The following is a 27,673-nucleotide window of genomic DNA, read 5'->3' on the forward strand; positions in this document are numbered from 1 at the left end:
CCCCCTTAGATTGTAGTTAGGGCCCCCCCTAATGTAATAGTTATGTGTCTATTTGTTTTATTTGCTTTGTGTGTTTCGCATGCTTGTGTATTACTTGTTACTCGCTTTCTTAGGACCTTGCATCTAGATATCATGCTTATGTGCTATGTGTTTTATGTGATGTTATGTGTTTACTTGCTTTATTATGTTTTATATGATTTATTTAGTTATAATCAATGTGTGACGTCACCACACTAGTCCAACGCTAGTTGTGACCCCCTTTCCCGTCACCACACCAATGCTAGTTTTGGCCCTTTGCTCCGATTTTCCACTAGTCCAACGCTAGTGAGGACTTACAGACATGGGCTAGTCCAATGCTAGACCCTTAGGAACCATCCACGTGCTAGATCATGTTTGTATGACAATCACTACATTTTCTTGCATATTTTCTACTTTTTAGGGTTTTTTATCATTTTGCATGACATTTTCCTTATATGTATATCCCTTATCCCATATTTCCCTCTATATATATCCTTTATTCCTATGTGTGAGACATGACATTAGACTTGCATTTCATTTAAGGAAAATTAGGAGTAGATTAGTGCATTTGCTTGACTAGATAGGAAATACCCCTCGAATATGGAATATAGACGAGTATGGCTTTTTAACCTTAGCACGCTCGTATTCCCTCTATTAAAGGGAAAAATTAAAGTCACGAATTTTATCCTCCCCGCACCCGTTATGATGCATTCCTTTAGGTCATGTATATTTGTATATTTGTATTTTTCTTTTCTTTTCTTCGAGTCTCATAATTTTGCACATTCGTGACCTCTTCAAAGAGTCACTCTCATGCATCACAATTAATGTGATTTGCACCAATTAAATTTTGAAGGGATATCTTGACCCCTCGATATCCTCCTAGGTTGAGGTTTTGCAACCATATAGTGACATCCAAATGTGATAAATTTTTAGGTTAAAATAAGAAAATTTTTTACTAAATCACGCAACTAACATTGATTAGGTTGAAAGAGTGTTTTGGATTTTATTCTTGCCTTCCCTTTCTTCAAACGTGACTTCCGAACACTTTTCTCTGATTTTCAAAGATTTGGAGTCTTTTAAAAAGGATTTTCTCTACTTTTTTTATTTAAAATTCATTTTAGGTAACTTGGTATGCCTTAACTCAATACCAAGTGGCGACTCCTATTTTTCATTAAAAATCCTTTTTAAACTATTATTTTTTGGGTCAAAATCGTCGCATTTTTTAAGTCTCATTTAGGCCCATTTTCTTTATTTATTTTCTAAAAATCAAAAACTTATTTTCAATCAAAATTAATCAAAATTCATTTTTCTAAACTTGTAAATTTATTTTTTCTTTTAAAAATGGGGCGCGACAGATTTGGATGAAGAAATATATATGGAACAACCTAAAAGATTTGTAGTACCTGGTCAAGAGCACAGGATGTGTAAATTTGTAAAGTTTTTATATGGATTAAAGCAAGTACTCAAGCAATGGCATCAGACATTTGATCAAATTATTCTTGCTAGTGGATTCAAGATAAATGAATATGATAAATGCATATATAGCAAGTTTAATGATGGCAATGGTGTCATAATTTGTTTATATATGGATGACATGTTAATTTTTGGAACTGATTTGGAGCAAGTTGAAGTTACCAAAACTTTGCTTTTAAGCCAATTTGACATGAAAGACATGGGTGAGGTGGATGTCATTCCCGGCATAAGAATCTTAAGAAACAAGAACAATATAATGTTATCTCAATCGCATTATATTGAGAAGATTCTTAACAAGTTCAATCAAAATGATTGTATTCCAGCCTCAACACCATTGGATCCTAAAATAAACTTTGTGAAAAATGAAGAGAATCCAAAATCTCAATTGAAATATGCCAAGATTATAGGGTGTTTAATGTATGCAACAACTTGTACTAGACTTGATATTACATGTGGTATTGGTATATTGAGTAGATATACAAGCAACCCTAGTAGGTTATATTGGCGAGGTGTAACCAGAATATTGAAATATTTAAAGGCCACTAAGGACTATGATTTATGTTATACCGGTTATACTTCAATATTAGAAAGATTTTTAGATGCTAGTTGGACCACTAATAAAGATGATCACTCGTCGATAAGTGGTTGGATCTTTATATTTGGTGGAGGTGCAATTTCTTGGGGTTCTAAGAAACAAACTTGTATCACCAATTCAACAACGGCAGTAGAGTTTGTAGCACTTGTTTCGACTTGTAAAGAAGCTAAATAGCTACATAATTTACTTTGTGATATACCATTGTGGCCAACACCTTTATTGTCTATCTCAATACATTGTGATAGTGCAGTTACACTTGTTAAAACGTATAGTCAAGTGTTTAATGATAAGTAAGTTAAGGCATATTGGTTTAAGACATAATTATGTCAAAGATTTGATCACAAATGCAGTCATATCAATTGACTTTGGAAGATCTAATGAAATTTTGAGTGTTTCTTTGACAAAAAAATTATCAAGGAATTTGGTGTTTAGATTTAAAGTCCAAAATTCTTGATCACTAATGGTGAAACCTCAATTCAACTTTAAATACAACGTGTAGCCTTGAATTCAATGAGTGAAAGTACATCATTCTAATGGTTGGTGTACTATGTAAAATTTAGACATTTCAAGGTAGAATAGTGCATATTATTCTCGCCAGTACAAATGTAAGGTGAGTCAGTGAGCTCTTAACTAATCTTAAAAGTGCCATCAATGAAGGGGACACTAAGATGTCGCATATATGAATGTTGATTCTCAGCAAACCACAAAACTAAAGGCTTTGTTTTGTAGCATTTATGAAAAGATAGTGATACATGACCGTAAAATGTATCATTGAAGAACTTGTGATTGTGCATTGATCAATGTGTGATGTGCTTATTAGGTTGGTCCAATATATAAGTGGTTCAAAACTTGTTTGATATCTTGTAGGATTGATTTCAAAGAACATTCACTAAAATAGTGGTTCAATCGAAAGACACCATTATTTATGCATATGATTGTCAGATTATTCGCTGACCTTTTGAAAGTTCATTTTCTAAATTTTGAAAATGGTCGGGGATTGTTAGAAATTTTTAAATTTTGTATCAAGTGATTCTAAGACGTACATACATTGCGATAAATGTATATTCATTCATAAATTTTAAAGCATCATGAATATATTCATATATGTGGACTTCCATGAATGTAAGGGTAGATTCATATTTTTTATTTTAGAATCATGTGATGCATGAATTAAAACACATGAATTTGTACACAATACCTTGAATCTATTCATATAAGTATTTAATAAGTTCACTTGTTTTTTAAACAATCTCCCCTATATAAAGAGGTCAAGTGATTGGCTGCAGAAAATCACTTTTCTACTATTTTGAATTCTCTGAAAAAGCACCCTATAGTTCAAGAGGATTTATCTTACTTTGTACAAGAGTTTAAGACAAACAAATTTCATCTTATCCTAAAGGATATTTGTCCAAAGTTTATTACATATTATACTGGACAAATAAAGTTTAAAGGAAAGTGATATACAATCATGATTTAAAACTAATTCTTGTTACTATATTTGCCACTTCATTATAATGCTCCCAACTTTTCTTACCTTAAGTAAATCAACATTTTGTCCATTGGCTTTGAGTTGAAATGCCAAAATCCATCCGATAGAATAAAGAGGGAAAAGAAATCAAATGCCAATAGGAAAACATGTCTGCTCCTTCACCATCACTCCAAAATTTCATTCATAACTCAAATAGGCATGTAAAAGACAACTTACCGATGTCAAGAACCCAATCTGAACATTAAACCTTTTGACGTCAAGAAGCAATTCACACATTAGCTTCAAGTAACAAAACCAATTTTTGCTTACTAAATAAAATAAAAACTAATTTTTGAATATCCATAAGATTTTAAGGCCCATGTTCAGAGAAATTATTGTTATATTCCATGAAGAAATCAAATTTCAAACTGCCAGTTGTCTCCTTTTATCCAGAGGCCAAGGACTCTTAAATTCCTCTCAAATTTTTATTGTTCTATATGGGCTAGGTTGCATATATATGTGCAATTTTGCTCTATATTTTCTGGACACCTATGTGTTTCTTGTACAAAATAAATTAAAACAGAAGAGGAAGGCGAAAGGTAGTAATAGAAAAGGAGAAGCTTGTTAAAGTGGAAGAATGCAATTAGATCTGTAGGGATAAAGCAACCAATTGTGAGGAAATGCTTGGGAGAAGGTATCAGCGTGTAAATGGGAGGAAAACTATCTAAATTCAGCATTAGCTACATATTCTGTAGTTGTCAACAAAAGAACAAGAACAACAAATTGTGTCTACTATAGAATGTTCTAAGGCAACAAAAAATAAATCCAAAACCAAGTCAACTTAGCATCACTGTCAACAAAACATTACTTAGCTGAATAAAAGATAGTCCTAGTCTATGTAATCAGCTCTATTACCAACCAATAAATTCTTATCCATAACTGCACATGTCTCTGACCAAAAAAATGCATTTCTAATCCATTGAACAAAAAATGCATGTGTCCATTGAACAAAAAGATTCTATTATTCTAAACAGTAAAAAGGATAATATTTAGACCAGAATAACAATTTGGTTCAACAAGGTCCTCCAAATGCTACTACATCCCACAATCTGGTATGTAATCAACTTGTGAGGAACCAATTCTAGATCCTTGGACAGAAAACATAGCATCTCCAAATTGGGTACTCTTTCTTCGAACCTATATCATAATGATAGACTTAGCAATGAAATGGTACAAGTTACAAGATATTTATTGTAGAAAATGCATGTTTTAACTCACCACTTGAGTCTTAAATGAGGATAGATTGGTTTTAAAAGTAGTAGTTACAGCAATATATTGCAGCAATTGCATCAGCACTTGCATGTGAAGAACTTCCACTAGTATTTGATGTAGTTGTCCACTACACACAATTTAAAAGAAAAGTATTAAACGCTGAAGATTATAAAACTAAAATTTCAAGTTGAGTTTTTTTTCAATTCATATTACCGTTTGAGTTACCGGAGTGTTGTTAGCACCTGGAGCAAATCGAGTCTGCAAGAAATATGATCATTCAACTCATTGGCATTAGATGGCACATGACTAAAACAGGTTCAAATAGAAAGTATAAAGCTTACCATTTCTGATCCATTTGGAATAAAAGTCATTGAATTTGAGAATCCCAAACCATTCCACGCCAATACCACTAAGTGGGCCATTTTCATTAGCCCATGGCCTGTCCCTAGCTCCTCCCCTCCCCTTACCATTTCCCCTTGAAGCTATACTACATGTACCATATTGCTGTCCACTAGCAATTGCACCAGAACCTCTCCCAGAAGTCATAGAATTATTAGCACTCCTCTCATGATTATTTGATATTTGCATGTGACTCGGCCTATCAACATCAGCTCTTGCTCCAGTACTTATACCATGCTGTGAGTAATTAGTAACAGCATGTCCATTGAGTTTAAGGAAAAAAAACGTAGTTAAAAGTATATCAAACACATGTTAACAATAAGAAGTTGAACTCTATTAACTACCTGGCTCAGCACTCCTTTCCTATTCCTCATGAATAAACAACCTTGATTTTGCAGCTTCTCACATAGTGATCAGTGTGACCATAATGACTGCAATGGATCGGAATCCCTTTCTTTGTCATCTTTCCTAAATTCAGATGCTCATCTGGCCTTTTTCTCCCAATCTTTTTAGGTCGACCAGGAGCAATCTTTATGTAATGTGGCCCTATTGGATTAGATTTAGTGTCAACCCAATCTCTCTTGTCTAGTATATAGGCATAAAAACACCCTCATATGCCTTCATATATGTGTCTACCGAGTACCATTCATCTACATAGTTCTATGGGTCTTTCATATTTTGAATAAGTCCAGCACATGCATGAACACAAGGTAGATAGGCTCTTGCTGCTGCCTACATAATATCCGTGAGCTATTTATCCTTGAATCTTAGTTTGAAGTTGGCATACGTATGCCTAACACAAAATCTATGCTCTACTCCAGGGTAATTATTCTCAATACAGTCAACCAATGCCTATAAAAGAATGCAATAAAAATAAGAATATTAGCTATAATGGCAGCAAGAAAAACTACAAAAAAAAATAGAAAGGAAAATAAGGTTGGCCTTTTGTTTGTCTGAGAGAAATATCCATCATCTTTCAAATGGAGTTCCAATTTCATTAGTTAGAGTATCCAAAAACCAACTCTGGCTATCTTTGCATTCAGACTCAACCAAAGCCATTGTGATAGAGAACATTTGGTTGTTACTATCTCTACCAATTGCAGCCATTAGATGGCCCTCCCATAGCTCCTTTCAAATGACATGCATCCGGTCCTATCACAAGCCTGCAAGCATTGACAAATCCCTCTTTTTGTGCAGCAAACATGATAAAGATCCTCTTGAAAATTGGGTTTGCGCGCATAGGATATCTCTTAGTAACCAGAATAGCCACAGAACCAGGATTTTTTTTTTTTTTTTGTAGAATTGTAGCACAGTAGTTTCTCAAACCAGCATACTGTTGTGAACATGACCCTTTGATTGGCTCAGTTGCCAAGTTCTTGGATCTATACACTTGAGAGATTGTGCAATTCAATTTAAAACTCTTCTTTACATTTTTTGTGAACCCCATCACCTTCATGTCAGGATGATCAGCAATGTCACTTAGAAAGATTTTTTATAACCATCTTACATTTGTACTCTTATTGTGGTAGGACCATGGATATTCATGTGGTTCACCTTAGCAAACTTAAGTTGCAGTGTAGTAGCGCTCCCCCTAAATAGACTTCATCTATTTGTTCAGCTATAGGATCACAAGCATCATTCAATACATCTTCATCTAGAAAGAATTCAAAATCAAAACCACATTCAAAATCAAATGGCTCATTATCACCACCTCTGCCCCTGTATAAAGCATCTAAAATGTCACTATCAGCCCTTTGGTTAACAAAATTTTCCTCAGTGGGATTATCATTTGGTTGACCCTCAAACTCAAAATTGTTAGCAACATAGAGCTGTGCAGCATCATTAACTAGTTGAGGGAGTTCACCTACATAATGTTCTATAGAATTATAATTCCTGTTCATCTCAAACATCTGTAGCTCCGTCTGATCACTGTTCACGAACATAAGGCACAACTTCTAAATCAATACCACCTATCCTATAGTACAAAGGGAATTCATCCGTTGCATTCAGTTTTCTCAAACCCTCTCTCAGCCCAAATATTGACATTTAATCAGGGTCAACTTCAACTTATCAACTTTTCCCCCCACATATTGTAACACTAGTTCCCAAACAAAATGCCCTTCATGATGCTCCTCTAACACATATGGTTGGAACGTCATTATTCTGTTACAAACAAGCATACAAGACACTACTTTAATCTCATAAAAAAATTAGTTCATTAAACTTTACTTGAATATCAATCAGAAGACGAGCATAAAAAGAAAACAAAAGCTGAAAGTTGACTATTATACCTAAAAGTACATATCAATGGACAACTTAGTAGACACGCAAACCTTCGAAAATGGCAGACGGAATAAAGAATCATGAAAAAATTAAATAAAATGAAAAACGGAAGTCAGCAACCATCGTTTTTAGTAAACAATCCCGCTAATTTATGGCAATATAAAACAAGACACGTATGGACCACAGAAGACAAAACCCAAGAAGGTCTACCACATCAAAGGCCATTTTGGCTCTACAAAAACCAAAATCACTCATTCTTGTAACAAACTACAAAGTTAAAAAACATAGAATTTCATAAATTAATACAAACCCTGGGTTTAATTGCTATCTTCTCCTTCTAAAAGCTCAATTTTTCTGCTGCAATCCTCTGCAAAAAGTTGAATCCAAGGCTTTTCTTGCTCTAGTGCTTCATTATTCCATTAGATTTACAAGCTTTTCCAAGTGGGGTTTGGTTAGGGTTTAACATGAAGAATGTAGACACCAAATTTTTATCAATTTTAATATTTTCCTCGATTATTTTCTATTTGATGAGTCATTTATTTTCATGTGTATTTTTCTTATATTTGCAGGTTTATTTTAGCAAAAGAAAAACAAAAAAAAATCAAAAATAAAAAATAGAAAATAAAAAAAAGGGCATCATGATGTCTAGTCATCATGATGTCTCTGGACATCATGATGTCTAAACATCATGATCCCATCTTTTGACCGAGGAGCAACGGATGGAAATTGAAGAAAAGGCTCCAAAATTGCGTGAGGAGTCCCTGGAGCTCCAACGGACAGAAAGAAAAATGCTCTCCCGAGCTCTTCTCAGAAGCTCTGAACAGACGAAGGAAAAAACTGCAGAGAGGTCCTCGGGAGCTCAGGGGACCGAAAAGAAAAAAACACCCCTCATTTGCTCCCTCTCTCAGGCCTCGGTGCAGAAGGAAAATTTGCAGAGAGGCCCCTGATTCACTCTCGCGTCTCTCCCTCTCTCGGACGAAGGCTACGGACAGAAAACAGAGAGGGAAAGAAATTTTTGCAGAAGAGATCCCTAGCTCAATTTCTCTCGGTGGAGCAATGGAACAAAAGAAGGGAAGGAAGAAAATTGCTCCGAGGACCTCGACTGAGGCAGAAGCAGAAAAGAGAAGGAATTTGCAGCAGAGGTCCCTGGATCATCTCCAGAACTCTCTTCCTCTCTCTCGGACTTGTGTAGAAGAAAGGGAAGAAAAAAAAAATCTCTCGGCTCTTTCTCTCAGATTCTCCCTCTCGTTTTTTTTAGCAAATAAAACACTCACTCTCAAATTTTCTCTTGGACAGGGCAAGGCCAATAAAAATGATTGGAGCTTGCAATTTCATCAAATTTTAATCAAGAGACTACAATCTTCATTGAGGTATTTATTCTTTTATCTTTTTTCCAACTTTTTCCTTTCTTTAATTTATTAAATTAAATACATGATTTGATGTTTGTTTGTCCCTTGGCTTCGTTTGTTGTTGTTACTGATGTTGTTGAATTTTTGGGGAATCCATGAATAAACATTAAAAAAAAATGATTTCTGTGAATGCATGATAATTGTTTGAAAAATGTGAAAAATGAAAAAAATGAATTTCAAGGGCTGTTTTGCTTTATTTTAATTTTTTTTATGTTGTTTTCTTGTCAAATAAAATCATACTTATATTGTAGGAATTGTAAGGAGTGTTGTAGTATAATTTTTATGATTTTTGGTGAAAATTTGAGTATTTTAAAAATAATAAAAATCGTGGCTGTTTCTGGCATTTTGACTATCTTCGAATTGTTTTCTGTACAAACTAAATCCGGATTTGGAATCTACTCGAAAAATCGAGTGAAAATGTGTGTTTTAATAATTTTTGGTGACCGGAAAAATTGCCGGCGATCGGTAACCGGAGGCACCGTCAGCGGTAACCACGGGCACCGACAGAATGTTGTAGGAAAAGTTGCAGAAGTTGATTTCCGAAGCTTTGCATGATAATCTGGAAAATTTGCGGTTCAGCCCCCCGAACTTTTAAATAATTACATTGTGGCCCAAAAGCTTTTGTAATTGGACCAGTCTTGTCCCTATTGAGTTTTTATTTTCTTTTTCATATTTTAACTGCATTTCAAGTATGTTGTTTCTGTGATTTGAGGGTGTAATTATATTTTAATAATTTTGATAGATTTATTATTTTGATTGGGTTTGATAAAATAATTGGAGTTTTTGGGTTGAGATTTGTTTGGTTGGGTTTTGGTATAAAATTTGGGTCATTTTATTGGGTTTTAGAAATGGGTTTTGGTTTATTTCTTGTGGGTTTGGGTTGGGCTAAGAAGTCAAAACCCATGTATTTATTTTAGTTGAATTGAGTGATAAAAAAGACGGGCTGCCCATTTCTTTCTTGGATTTTCAGTTGGGCTGAGAGGGTTTTCGGCCCAAACAAATAAATAAAATGGCCCAGTGGCCCATTTGGCTGAGAAATCTGGTTACGAAATTGCAAATCAGTCCCTGTACCCTTGAGCATTTTCTCTATGGCCCTAAATATTTTGATTTCTTTCAATCAGGTCCTTAATATAATTGTAAATAGGTCCCTGAACTTTATTTTTATTTAATTGTGATCCCATATCTTTGTGATAATTATAATTTGCCCCCAAAACTTTGTTTATTTTTGCAATTAGATCCTTAACAGATTGGATTGCTTAAATAGAAGTTGCTTTTCTTCTATAATCATTGATTACACTTCATTTAAGTGTTTCAATTGATTGATTTCATTTTTATTTCCATTTGCTATGATTTATTTGTTATTTAAATTGGTGCCTTGATGATTTTGTTAATTTTGGAGGTAAATAGGGCAAATCCAATTTCCCATTAATTACTACTTCAAGGGAGGTATCTTCTTGTATCATTTTAAATCCTCTTATGTGCTCCAATGTGTTTTATGTGCAATCACATGTTTCGAGTGTTATTCTTTTATTTATTATTATTCTTTTCTTTTTATTATTGTGATTCATTTTTAATTTTATTTATTTTATTTTATTTTATTCTTGATTATTTGAGAAGGCAATTAAATGTCACAATTGTAATAGTTAGGTATTTATTTTAATTATTTATTTTATTTCCCTTTTAGATTGTAGTAGGCTTCCCCCTAATGTAATAGTTAGGGCTTGTTTGCTTTATTTACTTGGTATGATTTGCGTGCTTCTTGCTACGTGTTACTGTTTTTCTTAGGATATTTGCATCTAGATATTATGCTTACATGTTATGTGTTACGTGCTCTTATGTGTTTATTTATTTTAATTTATACTTTATTTGTTTACTATGTATTGTTAATGCATAACGTCACCACACTAGTCCAACGCTAGTTGTGGCTTCTCCTTCTATTTACTTGCTAGTCCAACGCTAGTAAGGATTTCTAGAAATGGGCTAGTCCAACGCTAGACCCGTATATGGTTCATGCATTAGATTCATTGTTGTATGATATTTATTACATTTTCATGCATATTTTATTTTTTAGGATCTTTTCTCATTTGCATGATATTTTCAATTATATTATCCTCTACCCCTTACCCTCTACATATGTTAATCATATCATTTAGAATTGCATTTCATTTAAGAAGTTGTGGAATAAGTTAGTTCATTCGCTTGTTCATATTAGAATAATTATTCTTTGAACAGGAAAATGGGTTATTATGACTTTTTTAGTTTAAATATCCCATTAATCCCTGTATGATAAAATTATGTCACGAGTTTTTGTCTCCCGTACCCATTATGATGCATCCCTATTCTTTGATCACTTATATCTATGTATATAATTTAATTTGCTTCTTCTGTTTATTTGATTTCATCATTTGCATATTCGTGACTCCTTCAAGGTATTGTTTTGGCCTTCGCAATTAATGCGATTGATACCAAGTAAACTCTTGAATGAATATTTTGTCCCTCTCGATATTTCTATTTGCATCCATGTAGAAAACATCCAAATGTGATAAATTTAAAGGTTAGATTAAGAAAATTTTGACTAAACCACGCAACTAGCTTAGACTAGGTTGAAAGGGTGCCTTAGGTTTGAGTTGATTGAACCTTTGCATTCCCTTTCTTCAACCGTGACTCCCGAACTCATTTTCTCTTGTTTTCAAAGACCTGGAGTTGTCTAAAAGGGTTTTATATATTTTATTTTTGTTAAAAATATTTTTGGGTGACTTGGTACACCAAAACTCAATATCAAGTGGCGACTCCTAATTTTTCTTAAAAATCCTTTTCAGACTAAATTTTGGACCCAAATCGTCGCATTTTTTAAGTCCCATTCTTGGTCCTTTTCCATTTATTTTTTAATAAAATCACATCTTTTTATAAACACATTTTATTTTCCCATCGGAAAAATGGGGCGCGACAAAGAAGAACAAGAAGGAGAAAGAAACCAACAATAAAGTTTCGCATTTTTTTTTTGTTCTTTTCCCTTTATTTTGTTGGCTTTTTTCCGAATATCGTGAGCTTCAAATCTTGTGCAGAAGTTGGAGTGGCGCGAATTTTCCCTACATCAGGAAGGGTATTTCTAGAAAATAAATTTAATTCACAAGACCCTGTGGATAATTTTGTCCATGCATTATTTTTACAGGGATACCACCGTCATTTTGGTGTTAACTGGCATGCCCTGGGGATAAAGTGAGAAGAATTAAAGGTTTGGGGATAAATTGTAACTTTGACCAAACATTAAGGGGAGCTTCTAAAATTAACCCTTCTTTTTTGTTTTTCTCTAGTTTTGTTTGTCAAACCAATACAATTAGGACTTTTTGTCATTTTGTAACATCCATTAATTAGCTTCAAACATTGTGACTAACAAGGGATGGATGTAATTTGGTCAAACTACAGGTTCGTTCTGTAGTTTGGTAAAACTTGATAGGAGGTAAATGTAAATAATCTTTATTTTGCAACCAAAAAAAAGTTATTAAAAATGAAGGTTATTAGAAGTTACTAAATTTAAGTAGTTATTTTAAGTCAATCTTAACTTTTACAAGGGTAAATTTGAAAAACTAAAATATTATAAAAAATTTATCGAGTTTTTGGCTGAAATGACCTACTTTTCAAAAAATAATCTGAAAGTATTGCCTTTTCAATTTCTATTCCTTTATTTATCTAGTTACTGCCACATGGGCTCCTCATCAAAGGAAAATAACCACTTGTAGGTCTTTTCTTCCTTATATTACATGATTTTTCTTTATTTGGTGTCCTAACTCTTAAGGACGTTGTATAAGCAAATTGGAAAAGGAAAGTGGATTCACAATTAGTGCTTTAAAATCATTGATCACCTCTTAAATTGCAATGATTTTGCATAAGAACATATTTTAATTTTTTGCTGCCATTATTCCTCCGTAGCATTATTCTTGATCATTATATTTCAAGCTCCTCTCTTTTCTTTCTTTTCTTGTTACATGCAATTTGATACAAGGTGTGAGGACCCGAATTTTTCTTATTTTTATTTTAGTTTACTGGCTTAATTAATTATTTACTCACCCGTATTCTCTGAATATTTTATTCCAACATTTTTAGATCCAAATACATGAAATTATGGCTTACATGTATTTTTAAAATGACTTGTTACAAAAATTAATTTTTGGTAAGCTCGTTTAGTAAGAATAGTGAATACGCGTTTGGAGACAATAATCGAATCGAGAATACAATAAACTTAAAAAATTGGAGACTTATACATTAGTCTTAAAATAGGTATTTTTATGTTTAAGTACTCAAGTATTAGTTAGTTGTACTATCGTTATAAGACATTCTTAGAAATTTCACTTTATCGCGCACAAATTGGAAGTTCGCGTTTTCGCGTTCGCAATTATTTGAGAGATATTAGACCTTTATTTTTAGACTATTAAGAGTGAATAGTAATAGTGATAAAGGAAGTGCATTAGAGGTTTAGTACACAAGTGAAACAAACCCGAGAGAAATCGGACACGAAACCCGCGCGCGCGACTAGTAAGAGTTGACTTTTTGCACACCACCTAAAGCTACTATTCGATTCTTTCTCCCCAAGTTTTAGCACACAAAACCCTCCTCTCTCTCACCTTGCATCAGCCGACCAGCCACAAGAAAGAAAAGAAGAGAAGAAAGCTCTTCATCCATCTTGCTCATTCTTGCTCCAAATCATCTCCCACTTTGCAATTAACCACAAAATCACTTGGAAATTCACTTGAGCTTGGAAGGAAACTTCATCTTGGCGGTTTTTCTTGGGGGTTTTAGTGGTAAAAATTTCTGGTTTATCTCAAAGCTTGGAGGTAATCATCCTACACCATCCAATCTTTTATTCTTGGCTTTAATGGGTTTATCTTGGCTTTGAAGCTTGTAGCTTCATTATTGTTGATATTACTTGGATTGGAATGGTTGAAGTGGGCTCTATGAATTTCCACCTTGGATATAAGGACTGATATGATGATTTTAGATGTTATTGTTTTAGTGCTAAACTAGTGGATCTAAGTTGAGGAAGTGGAAAGAAATCAAATGAAACTTGAAAGAGGAAAGGGCCGAATCTGCCCTGTTTGTGCAGAGGCTTTAATTCAAAATTTTTGTGGTTAAATTGACTTATTTATGATGTATACATGTTGTGTGGGTTGTGTGGAAGGTTTCCACAAAAAATTATGTGATTTGGATGGTTAAATGTTGAGTTTTTGAAAATCTGTCAAAACTGGAATTTTTCCCGAAATTGCTCTGGCAGTGTTTTTCAAACAGCTATAACTTTTTGCTCCGATATCAAAGTCAGTGCCGTTTGTGGCACTGGAAACTAGACATTCCCAACTTTCCAACGGTATAAAATTTACAATCTGATTCCACCTGAGTAGTCCATACCAATCGTTTGAACATGACTGTCCTGTTTGGCGTCTACACTAGGAGCTCTGTTTTGAGCAGCGAATTGATGCTCAAATATGAGCTAGCTGTGGATAGATTTTGAAAAATATTTCTTCTAAGAAATTGTAACCTTATGAATGTAGTTTTCAACGCCACCAACCACACTCAATTCTGACTTGAATTGAGTGAATGATGGCCAAATTACAGACCTACATCATTGCTTGAAAACCCTCATTTTGGACTGATCAATGACCTATCTTGTTTGGGACTTGTTATTTTGAAAATTTTGGTGTCAATCACTTACCAAATGTATATTAGATATTTCTCAGACTTTTGTTTCATAAATGGACCAGATTTGAATCATTTTCATTGAGCAAAATGTTTGGAAGAGAAGAAGAAAGCAAAAGACAGATTGATCTTGAGATTTTCTTGAACTTTGGTAGTTTAGTAAACTACCTTCCCATGTGAATTTTAAAGTGAAATTTGATAGATGAGTAGTCTTCATATGGAAGTAGAATTGTACCAATTTTGGTGTCCATCAAAGACCATTTCGATATACAAATGATGTTCCAAAGTTTGCTATTCAAATCTGAAAAACTCTTCCTTTCTCTCAGCCGAATGGTCCAACCTGTTTTGAATGTTTTGTTTCAAAAACTTTGATGTCAATTGCCTCTAAATTGCTCATTAGATGTTTATGGAACATTGGTTTCAACATTTGAGTTAATTAAGGTTGATTTGTGTGAGACAAAACTTTTAAAAGGAAAGAGAAACTTGAGTTGCCAGAATTGCTTTGAAAGTTTCACAAACTTCAGTAGTTTTGTTAACTGCCTTTGTTGACCTTGGTCCCTAACTTTTGATGTTTACAAAATAATGGATAATACTAATATTTCTTCAAGATATACTTTCAGTTATGAAGTTATTTGATTCCATGAACAAGTGCAATTGAAAGAAAACAAAGGTTGTTGAAAGCTGTCGGACACTTGTGATGACAGTACCGGACGTCCGATAATCATTGCACAACTTCGAACGCATGCTTCGGACGTCCGATAGGATCTTTCGAAGTCGACGAAATCATCGGAAGCTGAATATGTCTCCACCGGAAGTCCGATAGAAACAAGATGATTTCTCAAATCTCTTTGTTTGCTGTCGGACGCACAAAGAGCTTGCACCGGACGTCCGATAGAATTGAAGAAAATTTCTCAAACTCACTGCCTGCTGTCGGATGCAAAAAACAGGAGTACCGGACGTCCGATACTCCAACGGCTAGTTGACTCTTCAGCTACTTCCTATTCGTTGGAAGCATTAATGAGGCACTTTCTTGGTCCTATATAAATAGTGGTTGGTCAGATACATCAAACAACTTTTACACACTGAAGATACAAAAGATCTAGAGTGATTTTAGTGAGAAAATACTCTTCAAGGAAAATTTGTAGTCTTAGTGGTGTAAGGTTCATTGTAAGCTTTTCATTTGTTAGTGAATACTTCATGAGTGTAGCTCTGTGAGGGTTGTCTTGAGGGATAGTAAAACTTCCTGGCTTGACCGAGTGGTGTTCGGGGCAAGGAGGAGGTGAACCTTCCTTTGTACGCAAGAGTGATTGTAATTCATCAATTTGAAGAAGTTTATTTGAATTAATCTACAAGCTCAAGAGGAGTTGGGTAGTTAATTGGTTTGCAATTCTTTCCTTTCTATTTACTTATTGTTACGTTTGTGACCTGTACATTGTTTATTTCTTCCACTTGGTTGTCTTCGATCCTTACAATTGGTATCAGAGTTTGGTCTCCTAGAGATTAAGCTCAAGCGGCTTAGGAGTAAAAATGACAACCAATAATACCATGTTTTTTGAAGGACATTCTGTGATTAGACCACCTATGTTTAATGGGTCAAATTATGTGAGTTGGAAAGAAAGAATGATTATATTTTTGCAATCAATTGATATTGAATTGTGGTTTATTATTAGTGAAGGTCCATATGATGCCTCTCTTATAGATGAAAATACTCATAGATCTAGATCAAAAACAAGAAGTGAACTGACTGCTGTGGATAGAGCTCATCTCACCTTAAATGCAAAAGCCATGAATGTGTTATATTGTACTTTAGACTCAAATGAATCTATTAGAGTCAAGAGTTGCATGTCAGCTAAAGACATTTGGGACAAATTGAAAGAATTTCATGAAGGTAGTGAGAATGTTAGAGAGTAAAAGAAATCTATCTTAGTTACTAAATATGAGTCGTTTAAGATGGAAACTCATGAAAATATTGATCAAATGTATTGTAGATTCAATGATCTTATTAAAGATTTAGAGGTTCTGGAAAAAGAATATACCTTAGGAGAGAAAAACAGAAAAATTCTGAATGCCTTGTCCAATGATTGGGAAAATAAAGTGACTGCTATTGAGGAGGCTAAAGATTTGAAAACTATGCCTATTGAATCACTTATTAATTCTCTGACCTCTTATGAGTTGAAACTTAAGTCCAAAGTGCAAGAGGAAGAGGATGCGAAAGTAAGAAAGAGTATTGCTCTAAAGGTGTCTCAAGATATGGATGATTCTGCCTCCCTAGATGAAGAAGATACTGAAACTGATGATAATGATCTAGCTCTCATCGCAAAAAGTTTCAAGAGAATCCTCAACAAACAAAGGTTCAGAAAAGGAGGAAACATCAACTTATTCCCAAATCAGTTCAGCAACACAAGAAACAAAGGGAAGCAAGAGTACAATAAAAAGTAAACTGATAAATGCTATGAATGTGGCCAACTAGGACACTACATGAGTGAGTGTCCAATGAAGAAGAGGAAAGGTGAAAGAAAATCCAGATTCAACAACTTTCAATTCACATGGAATGAATGCAACTACAATGGTGAAATTGAAGAGGAAGAAGAATCTGCTCAATTGGCTTTCATGGCCATTGGAGATGATGAGGTAAAAACTTGTAACTCTCAATTTGAAAGTGATGATGAAACTGATGATGATCTTGAATCTTTCATTATAAAATTGCATGATAGTTTGAAAGAATCCTATACTAGAAACAAGGAGTTAGAACAGAAAATTAATTTTTTGCTTCGAGATAATGCAAATCTTTTTCAACAAAATAAAAAGTTGAAAGCTGAAAATGATTATTTGAAAAAGAATGAGATTGATTTACAAAATAAACTTGATAGAAAAACAAGTCTTTGTGAGACACTAAAAAAGGAACAAGGTGATTTGAAAAGAAGAATGGATGATTTAAATGAGTTACTACAATATAAGAAACAAAACTGCTTTCAAGAAAATGGAACAAAACCTTATTTTGGTACTTATGAGAAGAAGATAAATTTTGGTACTCATCAGATAAGGCTGAATCAGAATGCAAATGAATTTGCTATTTATAAGAGAAGACAAGTAAGGTTTATTAAATCTGTTCATGTAAATAACTCTTTAGTTATGTGTAATTTTTGCTGTCAAAAAGGTCACATGAAAAGTAATTGCTATTGAGAAAGAATATGAAAAAAGGCATGAAATGCATGTGGATAGTTAGACATGATACTAACTCTAACAAGTAGGAGATATTGGTAAGATTGATGAGATTCTTGTTCATAATATTTTTTTTGTAATTCTCTTTTGATATTTCTGATGTTTTGATCTGAGTTTTTCTTGATTTTTTACTGAATTTGTATGATGTCAAAAAGGGAGAAAAAAGAATAATGCTGATCTCATGATGATTTGCTGTGATATGTTGGTGATTGCTGTCATTTCTCTGTTTTTATTTGGAATATTGGATTCTCTGTTATTGTTGCTGGATTTTGATAGCTAGTTTTTACTCTTATCTTATGATGACAAAAAGGGGGAGAAATGGATGCTATATGTTAGGGGGAGTTATTCTGAGATTATAAGTTTGGATGCAATGAGTGAGGGGGTGCTTATGCTCATTTGCTCAATCTTTTTCCTTTTTCCATCCATTGTTTTGTCATCATCAAAAAGGGGGAGAATGTTGACCTTGGTCCCTAACTTTTGATGTTTACAAAACAATGGATAATACTAATATTTTTTCAAGATATACTTTCAATTATGAAGTTATTTGATTCCATGAACAAGTGCAATTGAAAGAAGACAAAGGTTGCTGAAAGCTGTCGGATGCTTGTGATGACAGTACCGGACGTCCGATAATTATTGCACAACTTCGGACGCATGTTTCGGACGTCCGATAGGATCCTTCGAAGTCGACGAAACCATCGGACGCTGAATATGTCTCCACCGGACGTCCAATAGAAACAAGATGATTTCTCAAATCTCTTTGTTTGCTGTCGGACGCACAAAGAGCTTGCACCGGACGTCCGATAGAATTGAAGAAAATTTCTCAAACTCACTGTCTGCTGTCGGACGTAAAAAACAGGAGTACCGGACGTCCGATACTCAAACGGCTAGTTGACTCTTCAGCTACTTTCTATTCGTTAGAAACATTAATGAGACACTTTCTTGGTCCTATATAAATAGTGGTTGGTCAGATACATCAAACAACTTTTGCACACTGAAGATACAAAAGATCTAGAGTGATTTTAGTGAGAAAATACTCTTCAAGAAAGATTTGTAGTCTTAGTGGTGTGAGATTCATTGTAAACTTTTCATTTGTGAGTGAATACTTCATGAGTGTAGCTCTGTGAGGGTTGTCCTGAGGGATAGTAAAACTTCCTGGCTCGACCGAGTGGTGTTCGGGGCAAGGAGGAGGTGAACCTTCCTTTGTACGTAAGAGTGATTGTAATTCATCAACTTGAAGAAGTTTATTTGAATTAATCTACAAGCTCAAGAGGAGTTAGGTAGTTAATTGGTTTGCAATTCTTTCCTTTCTATTTACTTATTGTTACGTTTGTGATCTGTACATTATTTATTTCTTCCACTTGGTTGTCTTCGATCCTTACAGCCTTTCCACGTGAAATTTGGTAGAGATATATTTCACATATGGAAGATTTAGTGTACCAAATTTGGTGTATTTTCAATGCCAACTCAATGACCAAATAATGCCCCAAATCTGCTCTTCAAATCTGAAAAATTGGCCAACATTTTTCATTTTTAACCAACTTTGAGCTGCTATATCTTGACTCTCAAAACTCCGATTTTAGTTATGTTTCTTGTGTTTTAAACTCTGATTGTACCTTCAATTGAGTTCCAAATTTCAGAGATTAGTTCACATTATGTGAATTTTGCCGAATTTTCAAACTTTGTCAAAAATCAACTCAAATCTGTCTTGGTATTCCAAGATAACATCTTGGACCCAAAATTTGAATGTCTTCCAATTGCAATCATGGAAAAGTGTCTTCTAGGAACTTTTAGTACTTTGGAAGTAGTTTCCAACGGTACCAAGTTTTCCAATTTTGAACCTACGGAGTGCAAGATATGATTTTTCTAAGTTTGACACATAAAGATAAAATTTGCCAATTTCTAAGAAAATGAAAATTTGGAAACTTGACTTCTTTTCTCGATATCGACTGAACGTTTTGAACTCGAATTCATGGAAATACTAGTCTCTCTCTTTGGACTTTAAAACTTCACTCGTGAACCTCAAGTTAAGAGAATTGAAGCTTTCTTTTAGGACTTTGATTTTGTCTAAATGAGTGTACATTCCTTCTTGGTAAATGCATGATTGTGAGTGAAGTTGATTATTGTTTGCTCAGGCGCTCAAGGGGACCTTCAAGAGGAACTCGGAGCGGACGCCTAAACACTTGTTTGAGCACTTACTCACTTGTTTTGACTAGGTGAGTGTTCCATATAGGAGTACGTAATTTGAATAAGTCTATGACATGCTTATTCCATGATCATTAAGTGTTAAGTGCTATATGTTAAGTATTTACCACACTCATGCATATTTAAGTAAGGTATACTTGAATTACTCGACATGAAATACTTGAATTGCATATTTACGTGAAGTGTTTAAATGATTAATTATGCTATGGCTACATAAGTCGGTTGGAGTGAATCTCCTCGACTCTTAAGTGATAAAAGTGGGAAATGACCAATGGCGGCCTATTAAAATGGCAAATATCTGCCAATTAACCGTAATTACTTACCGTTAACCGTTAATTGTAATTACTTGCCGTTTACCAACCTACTTGATTACCTACCTACGTGATTACCTACTTACTTGATTACCTGTTTACCTGATTACTTGACTATTTGATTATGTGATTACCGTAAATTACGTGTTCACATGAACTTTTCCAAAATTTTACGGCGAGTGTGTACTTTATCTCACTCGACCTACAAAATTGATAAATTTTTACCATTTACCGTTTTACGTGATTACTTGTGCATGTTGTAAGTTCTAAGTTGAACTGGGTCCTGCCCTTGGTTACTGACCTACTCGAGGCAGGACTGGGCTCGGTCGGGTAGGTTGGAATTTTGGGACACCGTTTCGGTATACTCGAGTACTACCACTGGAGGGGTAAGGTGATGGCCAGACAAATCGAGAGGTTCTGAAGTTATAAGGTGCAGTTGACCGAAATGGTTCCACTGGAACACCGTATCCTTCAATGTGTGTTTATTTTGCATAATGATAACTGTTTCATGCTAATGTGCCAACGTGCAACCCATGAGCCATACCTGTCATATACTCAAATTACTCGTAACACGATAACTGTCTCATGTTAATGTGTCAATGTGCAACCGTGAACCATATATGTGTCATGCCTAACTTGTTTGATTTATTAGAACTGTTAGAGTGTCTTGGAACCTCACTGGGTTGTGTAGCTCATTCCACGTTTTTGTTTTCCTTAACAGGGTTCGAGACCAAGAGTGCTCGTGAATAGTACTAGATTGTTTTCATTTGAGGACTTTAAGTTGTATTATAACTGATGGCTATAGTACATATTCCGTTGGATTATATTTAAGCTTGAAAGCTAACTAATTGTATGTGTGAGATATTTTGGAGTACTTTAATTATGTATTGAAGTTATTTGAAGCATTCCGAACTTTTGAATTGTGGATTGTAGTGAGTCCTGGCGAGAGTTGGGCAGACGTCCCGCGGATACCCTTTGGTTCGCCTTAGGGAGAAGTGGGGGTGTCACACAAGGTGGTCTCCTGACTTTGTATCATTTTAAGAAGTTTGTAAAAATTCAATTGTTTGACACACGAGTAAGCATTTCAAGATATATGATATCATAATTTATGTGAACTATAAAAATTCCACTGGAGAGGGAAAATATTAACAAAACATTCTCTTGCATTTTTGGACTCATAAAAAAACCCCTTTAAAAAAATGAAAAAAGAGAATATAACTCAATCATTATTAGCACCCAAATTAACACACTCTTATATGAGTCAATCTAATGTGAGAAAATACTAATTAACTCAATAATAGATAGATATATATTATTAATTTACCTTAATATACCTCGTTGCCCACTACTCTCCCCGTCCCCCGCCCCCCTCCTTGCTGCCCACTACCTTAATAAAAATTTATCATATAATTTTATTGTAATCAAATTTTAGCAAATAAGTAAGTATTAAAATATCAACACATCACCAAGTCATTATCGATTGTAATTTCACTATTGAAAATCATAAAAACAATCAAACAAAAACTATTTAAATACAATTCAACATGATGAAACAAATACAACTAAAGTAGTCAAATTTTGAATAAAGTTGGTTTTTTTAAAAATAAAAATAAACAAAAGTAGCCAAGTTTGCACTTTTGTAATAAATACAGCCACTAAATCATTATCGTATTTTTTTTTTGAAAAAAATTTATTATTGTGTTAAGTGTAATTAGGAATTCAGTATAAATATATTAGTAAATTTAGTATAACTAACTAATAATTTCTATTAGTAAACATATATAATTATTAGTATAATTGATAATATCAATTATATTATATATACTAATATACATTATATAATACTTATAACTAATAATATCATTATTATAAATTTATAAATAATTAAAATAAATATTATATATATACATATAAATATATATAGAGCAGTGGCGGGGCAGAGGTATATTCCCCGTTTCTTAACCGGGGAGGGGAGGGGGAGGGATTCTTCCTCACCTCGCCCCATTAGCCCCCTGCGGGACGAGTGCTCCCAATCGGCAACATGAATACTTGCCATACTAGGAGTCCACGTGGTAATAAGTAAATTAACAAAAAAATAAAATTTGAAAGTGCCATTAGCCCCCTGCGGGATGGGTGCTCCCAATTGCCATCCCTAGTCATAAAGAAAGAATATAAGATGGCAACATGAATACTTGCCATACTAGGAGTCCACGCGGTAATAAGTAAATTAATAAAAAAATTAAAATTTGAAAGTGCATTAATTTGGAAATAATTTTGAAGAAAAATATTATTGTGGAATTAAACTCAAAATTTATCGCCCTCAATCCCTCATGCTTTATATATAAACAAATATGATCAAATTTATAAGAGTTAATCTTATAAACGTTGATGGTACATATACTATAACCGTTAAATACATAACACATATATAAAATTTAAAATTTAAATTAATTATCATATATCCATTGATAGCGTATACACTCTAAATTAATCCAATTTATATTATAATATTCATAATTTTTTTTTTTTGCAAAATCTATTTCACCATATTCTCACCCCTCATCATACATCGCCATATTCTCACGTCACGGTCATACGTCACCCCGACTCGCGAAGTACTATCATTTGTGCCGTACTAATGAGCCTCCCGAAGAGTCGCTTTCACCCAAAAAAAAAAAAAAATCGTGGATAGAGTCCCCTCTCTCATTTACTACTGCAAGACAAGTGTCTCCTCGCCTAAAAATCGCAAAACCCTAACTCTAGTCTTTCAAACTCTCTAATGTGGAACTATATTCAAATTTTTCATCAATCTGGGCAAACAAGTTTGAGCCATGGCTTCCACCGAACCACTTGAAGGTATAATTCTTAAACCTAGTTTCTTATGTATCCTATTTTGTTTTTTCTTGGATCCATCGTTGTGTAGTTTGGTGAAATGCTGCATATTTTTCAATGTTGATTTTTGGAAATTTTGTTTCGTATATTTGATCTTAGGGTTAGAATTGTAACCATTGGAGATGAGTTTATGCTATTTAGCAATGGAATGGCTGTTCGATCTCGAGCTTCATAGTGGAGCTCTGTCTTGGGAGCTTTGGGGAAATGCATAGAATTCAAAGGCCCCTATGGATGGAGCCGTTTTTTTTTTTTTTTTAAAGAAAATTTGAAATATATTTTCTGACCACTTTTTTTACAGGATTACGTTTTATCTGGAAAACTGCTATGGTAATGTTTTTCTACAAGCACCCCTGAAAACAACCATGCATATGGATAGCTTGATGATTGGCAACTAATAGACATTTAGCGGTTTGGCATTTAAGAATTCCGCTTTTACAATACCTAGAAATATAAAATTTACATTTGGTTCGGGATGAGCTGAAGAACATGATTGAAGGAAGTTCTGAGTGATGAAAAAATAAGAAGTCGGATAATGTTATTAGAATGTGTAACAAATGTGGTAAATCTGCACCAAAGAAAAACTCTGCAATGGTTGACAATTTAAAAGCAGTATTCCTGTTCTGTCAAACAAGTTGCCGTCAGATGTGGATGTTAGTGCAACTATTAGCTTGAGATTTTAATTATTGATGTGTTTGAAATTGTGATAATCAGAGTCCATTATTGGGATTTCTTTCTGGCGAAATTGCTGAGACTTTAAAACTACCCTTTCTCAATTTCTTGTTCTGCACTAGGACGACATACTGGGTGTGGAATAGTGCAATGGTATCAGCCAGTTGCATTGGATGATCGTGTTTCTAAGGAACTGAATGTCGATCCTGTATTTGAGAATGTTCCACGTAGCTGCAGATCAAGGCGGAGAACTATTGGCAAGGAAACAATTAAAGTTGCAGAATCTGGTATAGGCATTTCTCTTCAAAGGGTTAGAACTTCAAAAATTTTATCTGCTAAGTTTGATAATCTGGTTTTGTTTCCTTATAAACTGCTCTTTCTTATTCTTCTATTTTCCCTTTCCTTTATGTTCCTGTTGGGAGGAGGGGGATATTCTTAATCTTAGTGTGGATATTCTTAATCTTAGTGTGGCTATTGATCTATTTGTAACGCTTGCATGTGTTTCTGCCTTCCTCCATAGTGTAAGAAGTACATTGAAGCAATTTAATGCAGAGGAAAAGAAACTTTTGGATGTAATGGCATATATAAGATGCAAAAGCCAAAGTAGCAGATGTAATACTTGTTGAAAGAAGAAAAGAGTAATGCATGAGAGAAAGAACTACATAGTACTGAAGTACTTTAAATTCTGTGAGAACTATATGTTGGAGTTTGTTTAAGTAGTATCTTTTAAGCATTTGAAAGATCAAAAGGCATGAATAGTTGCCTGCTTCTCCTTTTCTTTTATAGACAAGTTCGGTCAATTGGTAATGTCTTCCTTGGTTTTGACAGTAACTATAGATCATCAAAAATTTCTTACTGACAATATCATTTTGTTCAATCAACTCCACGTTTTCAGAATGGGTAACCTGAAACTCATATAAATTTTGTCATCTCAGGAAATCATGAAAATGAAGGGCACCTAGGTGGAAACCTTTTAAATAAAAGGCAACGTACACGTAGGAAAAGGACAAGGAGAGCTTTAGCTGATTCAAGTGATTCGGAAGTTATTATCCCACACATCCGACTTCGTGGGCGACAAAGGGGAACAGTGGATTACAGTAACTTAACCACCAAGTACAGGAAGTTAGACTCAAAAACTTTTGAGGGCTACTTGGAGTAAGTGCTAGAAAGTCATGTTTTTTACATTAAGACTTCCTCTCTGGTCAACATTGTTCATGGAGTACTAAAATTATGCAGAGACATATGGAGCAGGATTTCTGAAGAGCAGAGGAACTCATTTGTATATCTGGATAGTCTGTGGTTTTCCTTGTACATGCAGTCCCCTTTCAAAGAAAAGGTGTTGAATTGGGTTAAAAGGAAGAACATATTCTCAAAAAAATACATCATGGTTCCCATTGTAATGTGGTATGTCATTTGTTTAAAGTGTTAATTAGGCTACATGGTTCACACCACTCTATGGGTTTTTTTTAATTTAGATCCTGATTTTTAGGTCTCACTGGAGCCTCTTGATCTTGTGCAACTTCGGCCAAAGCGAGCAATCACAAACTATAACTCCCTGCATGTTGTTGTTGGACTCACTTCAAACAACGGATCCTAGGAGGCTTGAACCTGGAATAAGAAAGTGTGCTCTTCAGCAAACTAACTAGTTATCACTATCTCCAAACATATAGGTGAAAATCAGTGTATCTTATATGTATTTCTTATAAACGTTCCTCTTAACAGGTTTGTCTTAGACATACATAATGTTGAGGAGAGGCCTAGGAACAAGCTTTTGCTTAACAAAATTCCATTTCTGATTCCTCAGGCAAGTTTTTAAATTTTTTTTTTTGTTTTGGTATTGAGTAGTTCCTTTATCGATTAAGCTGAAAACAAAACTACTCCAGGTTCCACAGCAGAGAAATGGTGAAGAATGTGGATGCTATGTCCTTCAATATATCAGCTTGTTTATTGAGAATGCTCCTGAAAATTTTAGCATTTCTGATGGGTACCCTTACTTTGTGAGTCTTTCTGCTATCTTTGGCCTTGTGAGCCAAATAACAAGTGCTTCAGTTGATTTTCATCTAATCCTTTGCTTTCAGTGTAGCATGTCTTCATACTGATGGATTGTTCCTCTCGTTATGCATCATAGATGAAAGAAGACTGGTTCGCTCTTGAAGGATTGGATAACTTCTGCAAAACACTAGAACTAAATTCGGCTAGCAGGAATTCTTCTATTCTGGAAGAATAGATTGCGATGGTGCTTGGCTGCCTGTATCTTGCAGTTCTGAATATAAACGATAACTGCCTGTAAAGTTATAAAAAGGGGGGAATAAAAAGGCCTAGATGGGTGTTCACTGAAAATGGTTTGAGGGCCTGTTTCGAGTCTTGATTGATTTAGAGGCTTGTATATATATTAGTTGACTTGTGCATCCTAGAAATCATTCTCGAAATTGTTACTTTAGTACCCTTTTTTGAACGTCAAACAGGTAGTTATATTGCATTGCACCCCCAAATAGTGTATTGCTAAAATTAAGCTTTATGCCTTTTGGCTGAGACTTCATGTTGCCTTTCACCTTTTGTTGGGTGGGAATATGTTTGAGTGATTTCATGTTACGTGTCCAACTTGACACAAACTGTCATGTAAATATCAATTTTTACTTGCGAGTCTGCGATCATTGTATGTAAAGGTTGTACTTGATCTGTTCATCTGGAGTCCAAATCTTAACGTAGGTGCTTGGTAAATGGGTATCCAGCCCAGGAATAGGCGTGCGTGAGATGATACCCAAAATTTATGTTTGTTTAAAGCGCACAGGAATGATAACCTCTGCTACAGAATTTTTTTTTATTCCCCCCATTTTTGGTGTTTATCAAACTGTATTACCGACTTACCTCCTAATAAATTATCCATAAAACAATTAGAAATACAAATAATTTACCATAATCTCAAATTCCCTACCCTATCTTCTCCTCCCCGAATATGATCTCATGATCTCATTTACTCTTCCCCCCCTCCCCCCAGCCCCAGCCCCACCCCCCAACCCCACACCCAACAAAAAAGTCCCCACCAACCATGGTTTCCCCAATTCATGTCCACCTCTCCCTCCTCTCCCCTCGCATGAACTCATGAACTCTCTTTTCCTCCATTGTGGCTATCTTGTTCATGTTTTGCAATAGTAGTTATAGTGACGCAAGTTGTGGCGGTGATTTTGATATTTTGTTGCAAATTGTCCATCAATGTGGAGCTCCGAGGGCTGAGTAGCTATTTTGATACTTTGCTGCAAAATGTACATAGATGTAGAGCTCCTAGGTCTGAATTTATAGTGTGCCACTAAAAGTCCGAATATGGAGTCCATTTATTGGTTGAAATAGGGGCGGAGCAGGATTTTGTCGTAAATTGGTTGCGTTTTATTGATTTTGTTGTTCGAAGCAATATAGGTGCTTAAATCTTAGTGCTTTTTGTAGTTGTTTGACATTTATCATGGCAGAGTGGTGGTAGTGGGAGGTGGGCCGGGGGGATGTAATTCGTGGGTGTTGCTAAAGAAGAAAGGAAGGGAAGGGAAGGAAAATAGAGGGAAAAGGAAAGAAAGGAGAAAAAGGAAAATAAGTTAGACAAAGAAAAGAAAAAGGAAAAGAGGAGGGAAAAAAATGATAACCGACCTCATTCCTAAATAATTTTGACCAAACATTCTATTGGTTTACATCAAAATTCAGTATCATTAACTAGTTTATCACACCCATAGTGATAGTGATTATTGAATTCTACCCAAACGGCTCCGGGCTCCCAATAGAG

General features: G+C 34.5%; 1 protein-coding gene across 2 annotated transcripts; it reads left to right on the plus strand.

Annotated features, from left to right (window-relative positions):
* The first annotated feature begins 22,995 nt into the window (after window positions 1-22,995).
* LOC113736716 (probable ubiquitin-like-specific protease 2A) lies at window positions 22,996-26,587 on the plus strand. Of its 2 annotated transcripts, none has more exons than XM_027263795.2 (8): window positions 22,996-23,199; window positions 24,027-24,191; window positions 24,840-25,059; window positions 25,141-25,308; window positions 25,394-25,525; window positions 25,627-25,708; window positions 25,788-25,901; window positions 26,033-26,587. In XM_027263795.2, exons 1-8 carry the CDS (start codon window positions 23,175-23,177, stop codon window positions 26,129-26,131), a joined length of 1,005 nt encoding a protein of 334 aa, XP_027119596.1. In that variant the 5' UTR covers window positions 22,996-23,174; the 3' UTR covers window positions 26,132-26,587. The 2 variants fall into 2 exon arrangements, with proteins under 2 accessions (XP_027119596.1, XP_027119597.1); XM_027263796.2 differs by having other exon boundaries at window positions 23,034-23,199; window positions 25,983-26,081.
* The last annotated feature ends 1,086 nt before the right edge of the window (window positions 26,588-27,673 follow it).

The sequence above is a fragment of the Coffea arabica genome, chromosome 3e (assembly GCF_036785885.1).
Source record: "Coffea arabica cultivar ET-39 chromosome 3e, Coffea Arabica ET-39 HiFi, whole genome shotgun sequence".
Lineage (NCBI taxonomy): Eukaryota > Viridiplantae > Streptophyta > Magnoliopsida > Gentianales > Rubiaceae > Coffea > Coffea arabica.